General features: G+C 42.1%; 1 protein-coding gene across 3 annotated transcripts in view; it reads left to right on the top strand.

Annotated features, from left to right (window-relative positions):
• PLAGL1 (PLAG1 like zinc finger 1) overlaps positions 1-11826 on the top strand; it is a 51485-nt gene extending 39659 nt beyond the window's left edge. For all 3 annotated transcript variants that reach the window (XM_075087821.1, XM_075087822.1, XM_075087819.1), the window contains 4 exons: positions 1686-1835; positions 5301-5420; positions 7630-8126; positions 8502-11826. In XM_075087821.1, the coding sequence (XP_074943922.1) occupies positions 1686-1835; positions 5301-5420; positions 7630-8126; positions 8502-9774 (2040 nt within the window). In that variant the 3' untranslated portion in view covers positions 9775-11826. The remainder of the gene's footprint in view (positions 1-1685; positions 1836-5300; positions 5421-7629; positions 8127-8501) is intronic.
• Positions 11827-13062: the final 1236 nt, after the last annotated feature.

Raw genomic sequence — 13062 nt, 5'->3', positions numbered from 1 at the left:
AATTCCTTGGGAGTGATAATTGACCATAATCCTCTACATCCCAGTCTCTGCATTTTGCTGCACAGCGTCATGCCTGGGCACACTTCTCTGTCATACAACGAGTCCATGGTCAAGCCACAGCCTCCGTTAGGACTTCCTAACAGGCCACAGTTCTTCCAGAGCCTGCATTTCATATCAGGCCCTCTCACCCACAGGAGAGAGCAACCAGAAGCAGCTGTCCTGTGACATGCTTTATGTCTTCATTTGAGCTTTCTCCAGAAGCCTGGGACTGGAAAACACTGGCTGTTTTGGATGAAGGCATAGATACTGATATTTCTGTAATTTCATTTGAGAGCAAAAGTAATAGCTTCAGTAATTTCTGTAAATTTCATTTGCTCGTGGAAGTCATGTGAATGGTCTTCCAGGAAAGTAACACTGTCCTTCTGTGGGATTTTCATGGCATGTTGACACCAGAGAGGATTTGTTGTTCTCCATAACAAAATTTCTTCTGTCTTTTTATGAGACACTAATTCTCACAAATGCAGCAAACATTCTTCTCTAACAAGCTTGTGAGCATGGATGAGCTAAGCACCCAGTTCCTTCCTCTTCACCAACCCATTGTAAACCACACCCTATCCTCTATCAGTCAGCCCCATTTGCTTAAAAGTATACGCTGATGAGTGCAGCTCTGGCTGATGGAGTGTTTCTTCAGAAAAGGAGACCAGAGTCCCAGACTTCCTACATGACAGCAATAGCTGCCTTGACTTCTCCCCAGCAGTGTTCTGAGTATGTGACCAAACCTGTCAAACAGGCAGGTATTTTCATCGGAAACATGACAAAGTTAGATAAAATAGTTCCCAGAAGCAATGGAAATGCAACTTGTTTTGCAATTAATTGCTCACTTACATGGTTAGTAGAACAGATACGTGCTATACTGACATCTGTTCGCAGCTTCGGCTGTCCATATTTGAGAGTGTATTTGCAGAAAAGCAACTGTCTTGCATGAGGTTGGGAGCATTTGCCTTGTAGAGGTGTTCTCTTGGAAAGGAATCTGGGAAGAATGAAGTAAAGCAAAAAGGAGGAGATCTATTTTTCTGGCACAATTGTTCATTTGTGTTTACTTTTGCATTGTTAAGGGGAAAAAGAGAGGACTGTTAAAATGCCATTATATCGTATGTTACCTCTCTGGACTTATTACACAAGTTATACAATTGTTCTGTGCAAAATGCAGTGTTAATACAGCACTAAAGTTTGAGATTATCAAGTACTCAGGAAGTACATTAAAACATAAAGCTTATCTTTCTACCTGCCTGCACTTAGTTCTTATAATATTATCTTTATATAACATAAAAATGATGATATATGAACTGGAAATACATACAAAGGCCTACAGTTACTTCGGTAGTTGGGTGCCACGGCAGGTATTCATTCTCCACTTTCTGGTGTACTCAGTATTCTTTAGGAGTGATCTGTTTCAAGACAACCATGATTTCAAAGGACATATGACCAAGACAGGGTAAATGACTGATAGCCATGATTCCACGTTAAAGAAAACATGGTGCTCAATGACAGCACAAGGGGCAATGGGCACAAATTGGAACACAGGAAGTTCCACCTGAATATGAGGAAAAACTTCTTTACTTTGTGCCTCTGTACAGGACTTGGTTTTATCATGTTCTTTCTCCTGTCCTCCCCCATTGTTTCAGGTATTGAAAGATGGAGGGAAGTACTTCCTGGACACTCCCAATGAAGACTGTGGAAACTGGATGATGTTTGTCCGGCTAGCCCGGAGCCAAGAAGAACAGACTCTTGTGGCTTATCAGCACTGTGGAGAAGTCTACTTCACAACTGTTAAGGTAGTTAAACCCACACTGCTTCACCCATGATCCAAATCGAAATTTATAGGCAAAGGTTCTGAAAGGCTAACCCTTTTACAGATGAAGGATTGATTATACTCGGGCAACTGAATCTTTATTACATATCACCTTTTATCTCACTTAATCTGTAGTAGAGCAAGCAGCATATGGGATGTTCTGGTAAAAGGCGGTGTGTTCTTACTGTTGTGGGTGGTGAAGAAACCGACCAGAGAGAAACAGAAATATCATTCATGATGGTGGTGTTTAAACGGGAATGTTGTAAAGATCTTCAGTTCCAGATAGGTACATGGTGAGATTATCTAGCAATGTTACATTCAGCAGCACTTCATCATGGAAAGAAGAAACACATTCCTTTCCTTTATTACATTTTTGGACACACATTGTATTCTGAGCATGTTATCAGGTGCTGAGGAATAGGGTGCTAAGTAGAATCTTTATGTACTGTTTTCCTCTCTTGTTAAATCTGAAGGCTTAACTGCAGAATTTACAATACTGTGATGTTGCCGTGAGATGATCAGTTTATGTTAGAGATTCTGGACTGCGGCTTTGTCTGAGGAGAGAGAACAAAGTACTCTATTTATAAATTACACTGGAACATACAGGCTTGGTTTTTGTTGTTTTGGCCACTTTCTCAGGCAAAGTTTGTTTTAATCAGAACTTACTCTTTTGCACAATTGGGAAACTGAAGTCTGTATGTTGAACTTTCATTGTTTTCCTTTTTTATTCTTAAGTTAATGCTTGTATATCATTGTGGGCAACATTAAAAAAAGAAAAGAGAGAGAGAATACTAGTCAAAAGAAGTTACTGTGGGATTAAAATCCAGCATTTCAGTTTCGTTTCCAAGATTGGCACACATTTCTGTGGGATCATAGTGTTTACTTTTGTTCCTCCGTTTTTGTTTCTCCACCTGCAAAGTGAGAAAACTATTTACCACACAGTGATGGCATAAGAATAAGTTAATGGTGATAACACTTCTATAAAGTCTTCTATAACAGTGTTAAGTATAATAGCTTTTGGATGAATAATAAAAAAATCTAAGAAAAAGAAAATCAATGTAAAACAGTATATGCTAATCTGAGACAGTGTTTAGGCTGTGTTTGAAATTCTGATGCAGTCCATACCATTTGAGATTTCAATTTGATTTTTCAATGGATACTGTATGCGTAGAACTGACAGGATTAATTATACTTTATTTGGGAAGCGTGAACACGTGCTTTTCGAAGCAGTTGTAGTTATGAACTGGTAACTTACAATTTTCAGTATAATTTTAATATTATTGAACCGACTCTCTGCTGACTAGAGCAAAACTCTGCTCGCTGGCATTAATGGAGAGTTGCATCCTATATACTGACATGAAGAGTATCTTAGGATAAGGAAAGTGTATCCTGGGGCATTACTTTGGTTTTCTTGCTCCTAAGTCCCAGTATCATTCACGGTACTGCAGCATCCTGCAGATTGCCCCCTGGTCAGTGAAAGTGATAGCCTTTGTGTACACTTAGGCACACCCTGCTGGTCACGTCATGAGGCTGCCTTAGGGCTGGTTATGAAAATAGTTTCTCGATATTTTGGATAAAGTCTCTTAAGTTGGGAGTAGAAGGATTGGATCCTCTCCCCACTGTTTTTACAAAGAGATGGGGTTTCAGTGACATGAAACTGCTGCCACAAAAGCATACGTGTAAGTGGCGTACTAACAGCACTGCTAGCGTACTTGCTGACCTAATGACTGCAGTCCATAGAAATAAATATGTTAAAAAGTACAGAATTATGAGGAAGTAAAAATCATTCACGGTTGCTGTCTGTCTGATCACAGGAGAGTTTCTTGTGCGTGCTGCCATAGCTTTCTCTTATTGTCACAGGTGAGACAGTAAATGACAACTTGTAGCGGATTTGGATACTGGTGTTTAATCTTGGTTTTACTGACATTAGAACTTTTACCCTACTTGACTATGCCACACAGTGATGTGCTTGCTCTCCTTCCAAAGTCACGTGGGCTAGGTCTCAGCTTCCCACAGAGATCACCGCTGGTCCAGGAATGTCAGGCAAAAAGTCATGACAGTATCATGCTGTGCAGCTCTTTGTGGGTACCAGCCTCAGGTGTCACCGGCCAAGGTCCAAGGGCATCCCTAGGCATTCGTCTGTGTGGAGCTCCCCGAGGCTTGGTTTTCTCCATCTAAACAGACTACATGCAGGAGCACAATGCATGATCAGCCTCCTAGTTGGTGGCTCTGCCTCATGTCCTTTATTGAGTGGAGAATTTAGCACATACCATTTCTGTTATCAAAATGTACAACCAACCCATACTGGTTGTAGTTTGCAAGCAGGCTTGTGCTTGGGAGTTCAAAAGTTCAGCTTTTGACATTATACACACAATTATCTGTCACCTGTCAGCATTCGCAATCTAAGTTGTCTTTCACCTCCCATGCTTATCCAACACGGATGTTAAAAAATAAGTGCATTTTAAGATGTCACATTTTGTGGAATAAGACTCAGCTGTTCCCCTTCTAGGCTAGTTCATTCTTTTTAGTTTGGTTTAAAAAAAACTACAAGTGCAGTGCAGATTGGCTCTACCCCTGTTGCAGTGATGGTGTTTTTTATTATAGATGAAGAAAATTGTGTACAGGGCCAGGGAGTCATATAAATCATGACTCCAAAGTTAGTTTTCTCCTTTACTTTTAAATAACTAATGGATCTTTAGCCAGTGAGTGTTATCACTCTTCTCTTTTTCTATTTGCTGTATTATTGACTGAAAGTATTTGTCAGAGGAGGTCATAGTCCAGTCCAAGGAAAAATTTGGGCAGGCATGACTGGATGGGAGACTGCAGATTATGGGGTCCCTTAGACTTGTGCGGGAAGGCTTCAGTGAAAGGAAAGCAGAGGTAAAATACAGCACATGCGTAGTGAGCCTGACACATTAGAGCCAGCGTGTGGAAACATGCAAGTTTGAATTGATATTTATCAACTCTGCACCCACGCTCTGAGTGCAACACATCCAGGAGGCATCCAAACTGTTGTGCATTCACAATGCATTTTTTTCCTTTGCCTGTACCCTATAGTTAAGTGTTGTGTCCAGTGGGCTTCGAAACATCGAGGAGTAGGCATGAGATATTGCTTGGAAAGACTGCTGGATGTCTAGACATCACAGACAAATAGATCTCACTGAGCAAAGGTCATGAGGGCTAAAGCACCCCTCCTGCTACTGTTGCCCAAAATCTCTGTACATATGCATTTCTGCTTTTAGAAACTGTGAAGGGGTCAAACACTAGTGGATAGTAAGGCTCAAAAAGTACTTGAATCTTGAAACTAAGTTACCAATAATTCAAACAGATTCAAAGAACGCTGCTTGGGTAATGACACAAATTGCATACACACCCACTGCCAATCTTCAGTATTATTTGGTATAGGAAAACTGTCACAAGTAAACGTGCTATTTTCTTCCATTCGCAGCCAATTGAACCCCACACAGAATTGAAAGTATGGTATGCTGCCGATTATGCCAAATTTATGGAAGCTTCTGCAGTCTTCATTAAAGAAGAATCTGATGTCTGTCCTTTGCCTCCAGTAACAGTAAGTACCCGTAATCTGCATTCAAGCCATCACCAGACATAGTAAATTAATAGTTACATACTATCTCTGTTTATGTAACTCTGGTAATGCTAAAATAGACCACAGAGCAGTAAGCTAAGACAGAGCCAAGATCAACTTTAACCAAACAGCTACTCAGAGAAAGGCTGTTCTTCCTCTCCTGTGTTTGTAAACCAGTGGAGCTATTAGATACAGGCAGAAGTAAGTGGCACCACTGGGATGTGTTGGAAAGACTTAAGATTGGCTTTAATATGTAGATAATCAAGTTATCCAGCGTCTGACTTCTTTCACCAGTTCCCACTTGATATGCCCTGACCAGCTGGTCAGATTCAGTCTTTTCTGTGCAATAACCTTTCTCTTCTAATCCCAGTACCTTCCCCTCTGTATGAAAGCAGGAAACCTTAAACTGATAGGAAAAGTCTGTAAGTGTTGAAAACATGACTGTGAAGATCCATACCTACTCTAGGATGAAATGTTAAACAGGGAATATGATAAAACTAGGAATTCAGAGGTGCTCCAGGAAGGCAAGTAACCCCCACTGTTGCATTTGCATATGAGGGCTTTAGAGTATACGCCAGAAAGAAGGGGTGGGAGGGCCACAGCATCAGACACAGCTAAGGTAGCAGAGGACTCTGTAACTAAAAACAGAGCGGACGTAGCATCACCATGTTCTCCAGAGCAAGCTAGAGCAAGGGAAAGTAAGGACAGTTTATGAGAAGCTTAAGTAAACTATAGAGACAGCTAAGGAACAACATCGTCGTGTATTAATTGGAAGTTTTTCATCAATGACTGGGGGTTTTTTGTAATTAATTTTCAATGGAATTTTAAAAAAGATGATGTTTAAAGTGAATTCAACTGAATCCAGTAGAGCTTTTATTTCTACAGAACTAACTTCCAAATAATGCATTGTTTGCCAAAAACTTTTAATTTTTAATGCCTCTAAGTCAGGATAAGCTTAGAGATCCCCAAACTTGCGCTCGCAGCCCAGAAGGCCAACCATATCCTGGGCTGCATCATAAGAAGTGTAGCCATCTGGTTGAGGGAGGTGATTCTGCCCCTCTACCCCGTGCTGGTGAGACCCCACCTGGAGCGCTGCATCTAGCTCTGGAGCCCTCAGTACAAGAAGGACATGGACCTGTCAGAACGGGTCCAGAGGAGGCCACAAAAATGATCAGAGGGCTGGAGCACCTCTCCTATGAGGACAGGCTGAGAGAGTTGGGGTTGTTCAGCCTGGAGAAGAGAAGGCTGCGGGGAGACCTTATGGCAGCCTTTCAGTACTTAAAGGGGGACTATAGGAAAGATGGGGACAATCTCTTTAGCAAGGCCTGTTGTGACAGGGCAAGGGGTAATGGTTCTAAATGAAAGGAGGGTAGATTTAGACTGGATATAAGGAAGAAGTTTTTACAATGAAGGTGGTGAAACACTGCAACAGGTTGCACAGAGAGGTTGTGGAGGCCCCATCCCTAGAAATGTTCAAGGTCAGGTTGGACGGGGCTCTGAGCAACCTGATCTAGTTGAAGATGTCCCTGCTCACTGCAGGGGGGTTGGGCTAGATGACCTCTAATGGTCCCTTCCAACCCAAACTATCCTATGATTCTATTCTATTATTCCAAACCTAAGGTGTTTCTTATTGAGTTTAAGAAAGTCTAATGCCAAATGTCAAGCTACGTGAGGAAGTCTCTCTTGGAGGCATTGACCATTACCATCTGGTAAAGCATGGAGTCAGCCCAAAACATTAGGAAATGCTGTATGGCTAAATTACAGTTGTGTGCAGAAGCTCACCCAATTTTTGTATGGTTACAATAGCAAATATATTATGTCAGTCTAAGGATAAAGTACAATTTGCAACTGCTTTTTTTTGAGTAATTCCATAAAAGGAACAAATGTAGAGACCTTGAAACTCAGTAAGCACAGATAAAGGCGAATGACTCAGGACTGTTACAGTAAATGCTAAACAAAAACATGGAAATCAGTGTTTAGCCAACCATATTTTTTTTCTTTCTAGTTTGTAGACTCCTAGAGAGAATCCATTTCCAGCTGAACAGTTGTGTGGTAGTACAGTGAAGTAAATATCACTAAGGACAATGACAGGTCTTGGGAAAGCCCAGGAGAAAATGTAGGGTCAGTGAGAAGAATACACCCTTTCCTCAGAACGGCTAATAAGAAAGACCTGTTTCTCTTCTCATTGCAGAAAGAGCCTGTAGACCCTTGGATATGCTCCAGCTGTAGAAGCACTTTTGCAACTTTTGCTCTGCTAGAATCTCACCAGTGCATCCATAAAGACCGAGTCCTTACCACCAGGTTCAGACCACCAAATAAACTGGGACCTGTAAAAGCAAAAAGTAAACTCAAAGGGAAACTGAGAGGAGCGGCATTAGGCAAAAGCATTACTCAGTGCTATGGGACCATTTCCTGTTCCTCTGCTGCAAAGCTTAGCTGTGCCAGCTCAGGAAGCAACTGTGATGCTCTTGTAAGGTTTATACCTAAATGGAGAAATGGCCGGTCTTCACTGTTGAAGGGAAGAGAAGTGAAGCAGCCAGACAGTTACTCTTGCCGACTCTGTGGGAAGATATTTGATTCCATTGACAAGCTCACAGTCCACTCTTATGCGCACAAAGGGGAGCGCCCCTACAAGTGTTCACAGCACGGATGCACGAAAGCCTTCATTTCCAAATATAAACTGCTCAGGTACAGCTCTGAAGGCAATCCTTTTCTGATGGGTGTGTGGGGTAAAAAACAGGGACATCTTTTTCATCTTGAGCACCCTAGTGACAGTTAATCCCTGAGTACCAGTTTTTATTATTCCTGTTTTGGTAGAATTGGGGGAAACCAATCTTCCTCAATTGCAGTGGCTACTCAAAAAGATCATGCTGAGCAATTTTAACCCACTCTATGCTTTATGATTAGCACCATCCCCCCAAAAAAAGTTAGGCTTTTACTAATAACCTGAGAACCTGTGAAAATGCCTTCCTTCAGGAGTGCCAGTGTTTTCAAGTATTGAAGCTGCACTGTGTACTAGAGTGAATGTAAATGCAAATAACTTTTTTTTTTTCTTGGTCTTAGGCACTCAGCCACTCATTCTGCACAGAAGTCTCACCAGTGTGGCTACTGTGAAAAGACCTTTCATAGGAAAGACCATCTAAAGAATCACCTTCACACTCATGACCCTAACAAGATGGCCTTCAAGTGTGAAGAGTGTGGCAAGAAGTACAACACCAAGCTAGGCTATAAGAGACACTTGGCTCTTCATGCAGCCACCAGCGGAGACCTTACCTGTAGGGTATGTGCCCAGGAGTTTGGTGGTACTGAAGTTTTGTTGGAACACCTCAAAAGCCATGCAGGGAAACCAACTGGCAATACCAAGGAAAAGAAACATAAGTGTGACCACTGCGAGCGTCACTTCTATACCCGTAAAGATGTGCGGCGTCACATGGTAGTTCACACAGGCTGCAAAGACTTTCTATGCCAGTTTTGTGCCCAGAGGTTTGGGCGGAAGGACCACTTGACTCGCCATACTAGGAAAACTCATCCACAAGAACTGCTGAAGAGCAGGTTGCAGAACGGTGATTCAGTGGGTCTCCTTGACCAGCTTTTTCCATTCAGGCTGAAGGAAGATGCCAGCATACTGTCCCCTTTTCCTGAAAGGGCCTCTGTGCAGAATGGGATTTTGAATAGTTCAGAATCAGGGGAATACAACTGTTCACATCTTCATTCCCAGCCAAGCTTACAAACTGCTCTTCCTCTTGAACCTTCTCATTTGCAAAGGATGGGCTGTGCAGACAGCCTTCCAGCTGTCCATACCACACCATGCTCAACAGCCATTCCTGCCAACCTGAACCTTCATCAGCCTAATAAATATGACCTTAATTCTACCTCATGTGCAGCAGGAGCCCTCAAGAATCTACCGATAAAAGTGGATGTTAAAGGTTACAACGTGCATCTTCTTGAGGACCTGCCATTACCGGAACCTCAATCTCTCCACAAAATCAGTCTGGAAGAAGCTTCCTCAGGGCCTGTAGGGGATACTAACAAGTACCCAGTGCACAAGGAGACAGAGGGAGCAGCTGAAACTATGAGCCTGCCTTTCATGGATCTCACTCATGTGATGAGTTTCTGGCAGCTCCCACCAGCTGACAACCAGAACACTACTGGGGACATCACAATGGCATTTGGTCCAGAGGAACCGTCACAAATGCTGAATGGCCTCAGCCAACAGCAAGGTCTTCAGCTGGCAACTGGTGGGATGGCCATAAACCAGCTGCATCATCTTCCTCGCTCCTTTCCATCCACTACAAATTCTGTAACGTTGCCTCATTTTCACCATGCCTTCAAATAACTATCACCGTGGGGGTGGTTTTTTTCCTTCTTTCTTTAAGACTGTGCTTCTTACTTAAATATGTTAGGACGGGGTGGTTTTGGTTTGGTTTTGGTTTATTTTTAAGAAAAACTGCCCCACATGTTTTCAAAGCACGTTATGAGCATGGTAGTTTAATTCAGGATGTAAATAAACAAGAAGCTCTATTTTTCATACTACTATTAGTTTTTTAGCATATGACAATAGCAGGACTAACATATTTCCCTCAACACCCTCTATATTTTTGTTTCTTACCTTTCACGCAAACAACTGAGTAAATATCTTCAATGATAGCAAAGCATCGTAACAGGCACAGTGAAACTATGGCTGCTGCGGCAGGAGAAATAGGGTTAGGGTGAATGGGAAGAAGGGAGAAATCACATAAAAATAATTTTGATGAGCCATAAATCACAGCAAGTTCATACATGTAGCAAATGTAACAAACGATTTATCAACATCACGTAGATTTCTGTGAAGCACTTAATTACTGGACTTTACGAATCTTTAATTTTAATCAGAATCATTCCAAGAATAAATCTTACCTCCTTGTTTCACTTTTTAAAATGAAGATCACTATTGTGATTATGTTTAACTAGATCTTGTTTTCTGAAACACACTTGAGCTGTGCACATTTCCTGTATTTTTTTCCTAGGGCTGGAACATAACTCCCACTTCTGCATGACCATGTAAGAACCAATGTCTTGTATTTGTGCTGTTTCCAGAACGGGAAGTGAATGGTCTCAAAGGTTAGAGCAAAACATTAATTTTCACTTAGAGCTGGATCTGGCAAGGTATCAGACACAGAAGGGTTGTGGTGGGGAGCCAGCACCGGGCCCTGTTCACAACCAGGTTATGAACCTGCCTCACAAGCATCACCTGAAATTAGTGGGTGTGATAACAGTCAAGGCCATTTTAATCACAGGGGTTTTGCTCAGTAGCATTGGGAGAGCTGCAGTTGGACTTCCAGCCTTTGTCTCTTCTAAACCAGAACCACCGGGACTTTTGTTTTATTTCCTGGGGTAAATCGTCCATGTACATTTCCAGATGACAGTGTGTTGGTGTGGCGGTCCTATCACCTGATGCATGAACTGGCAGAAATTGCAAAAATCACATCGCCCAGTGGATGACATTATTAAAAAACAAACAAACTTTTTCTTACCTAACCCATAATTATTTAAAAAAAAAAAATTGTGGTCTTAATGGTGATGTAGTTACTAATAGATTGTGTTGCAGCTAAAACAGACACAGAATTTCTGAATCTGAGTAAATTCTCAAACCCAGAGAGCTACTTTTCCATTAAATCCAGAGAGAGTTAGTAGTACCTGATGGTCATTACAAATATAGCATGAAGCAAGCATATTCTCTTCTCCCCCATTAATCACAGGAATATTTCCAGACAGCATCAAATAAATATTTTTTTAAATGGTTGCTGTTTTGCTGTTAATGAACTACACTGAGCTGAATATTCTTACAAGTTTATCGGAACTTGGATTAAGGAAAGGTGGTATTGTTGCAATTCATGCAAGAATATGTTCTTCAGATACACTGTTGAGGGGTATTTTTTTGTTATGAAAATTTTTGGCATAAGGCAAACCAGAAGGAATTTTAAGATCATCCTTGTAATGACAACAGCAGGAGGAGGAGCAGGTGCTGCACAGTTCGTGCCCAGTTAGCAGCTATTTAAGTTACGAGTTCTAGAATAGGGAGAAGGTTGCAAACAATGTTATATGCACGTTCTACAGCTAGGCTCATATTTTCATCTGGACTTGGAAAGGGGATGTGTGTGTATGTGTGTGTATTCACTTTACTGCATTTTTTTTCCTTGTTCATGCAAATTGTATTCACTTGGCTTCATCCAAGCTTATGTACTTGTAAAAAAAGAAAAAAAACCAACCCACCACACAAATTTTGTAGCACTTCCTGATCATATACTGTTAATAGACATTTTGTAATTTTGGTTTGTGCTTCTATAAGAGGTGTAACTAATTACTGAAATACTTGTCTTTGAATTAAAATGTGATTTTAAGAAGCAAACATTATGCAAACAGTGAGCTAGACGGGCGCCCATATTCTTTGACCTGCTTGACTGTAGCAGGGTACCTGAGCTCTGAGCTGACAAGAGAGGTGCAGCTGCCTGACCTCAGCCTCTTCCGAAACGTGCAAAGATGCATTGACAAGAGATGCTTATTGTATGTAACTATGGGTTAAAGACCAAATCTCATTCAAGTGAAAACAAAATAACCACTTTTGATACTAAAACGCTTAAAAAGCACACCATGATGGTGTCTGCAAGTAAAACACAGAAGCAAACCTTAATTGTGTGATACTGCAGCTTTAACCCTTTGGTCCATTCAAATTTCTTTTTCCAGATTCTTGCTAGCATAAATGTAGAGGAAGCTGATGATGTTCCATCACAAAGGCAGGCAAGTTCTTTCAGAAGGTTATGTTTGCAGAAAAATTGTTTCATTTTAAAATTCACACAACTTGGGGAGCTACCCCTGAGTCATGTAATACTTAAAGTAGGGCTGGACTTTCTCATAGCTTTTGTTAGGGGGATTTCCGTGAGCATTTTTGAGAGGCCATCAGTAGCTGAGGCTCATGACTGCTTTGTTTCTGGGCAAACCAATTCTTTGAGCTCAGCAGTCCAGCCTGGTGTGAGCCTAAATATCGCATTTCTGAAAGAGCAATAGTTTGGTTTTGGGGGGGGGGGTTCAGATCACAGGCAAGGCAGTGCTAAAGGAGAGGTGTGGAGGCAGCAGCAAGTCCTCACCAGCTCTCCCTGGGCTTACCTGTGGTGCCGGAGAGGATGGGGCTGCAGTGGGCGGGCAGGCGTGACTTCAGGAGGTGACGGTGGAGAAGGCAGCGAGAGCAGCAGGACATCTGGCAGCACTGCCTTTGGCTCATGCAGGGCTGCAGCAGCACCAGTGTGGGGAGAGGCGGCCCCGCACGCACACGCCGCGGGTATGGCAGAGGAAGAGTGCAGCCTCATCAGTGGCCGGTCCTCCCTCCTCTGTGGCACAAAATGGGAGAGGAGGATGCAAGGGCAGAGAGGTGCCATGGGGAAGGTAGGGGACCGTGGCATAGCAGCTGAGAGATGCAACAGAAAGATCCAATCCAGTTCAAGCGCTGACCCTCCTAGAGATCTTTCTCAGGGTATTTTACCTCGCATCCTAGTACAGAGAAAAATACTTTTTTTTTCCTGGACACTGCTTGGAAAGCTGTGGAAGCAGAGTGAAACATGCCAACTAAGCAACACAATTATTATAATCA

This window comes from Phalacrocorax aristotelis, chromosome 3 (assembly GCF_949628215.1).
Source record: "Phalacrocorax aristotelis chromosome 3, bGulAri2.1, whole genome shotgun sequence".
In the NCBI taxonomy this organism is placed as follows: domain Eukaryota; kingdom Metazoa; phylum Chordata; class Aves; order Suliformes; family Phalacrocoracidae; genus Phalacrocorax; species Phalacrocorax aristotelis.
The sequence above is the reverse complement of the archived record's forward strand: the minus strand, read 5'-3'. Positions and strand labels throughout refer to the sequence as shown.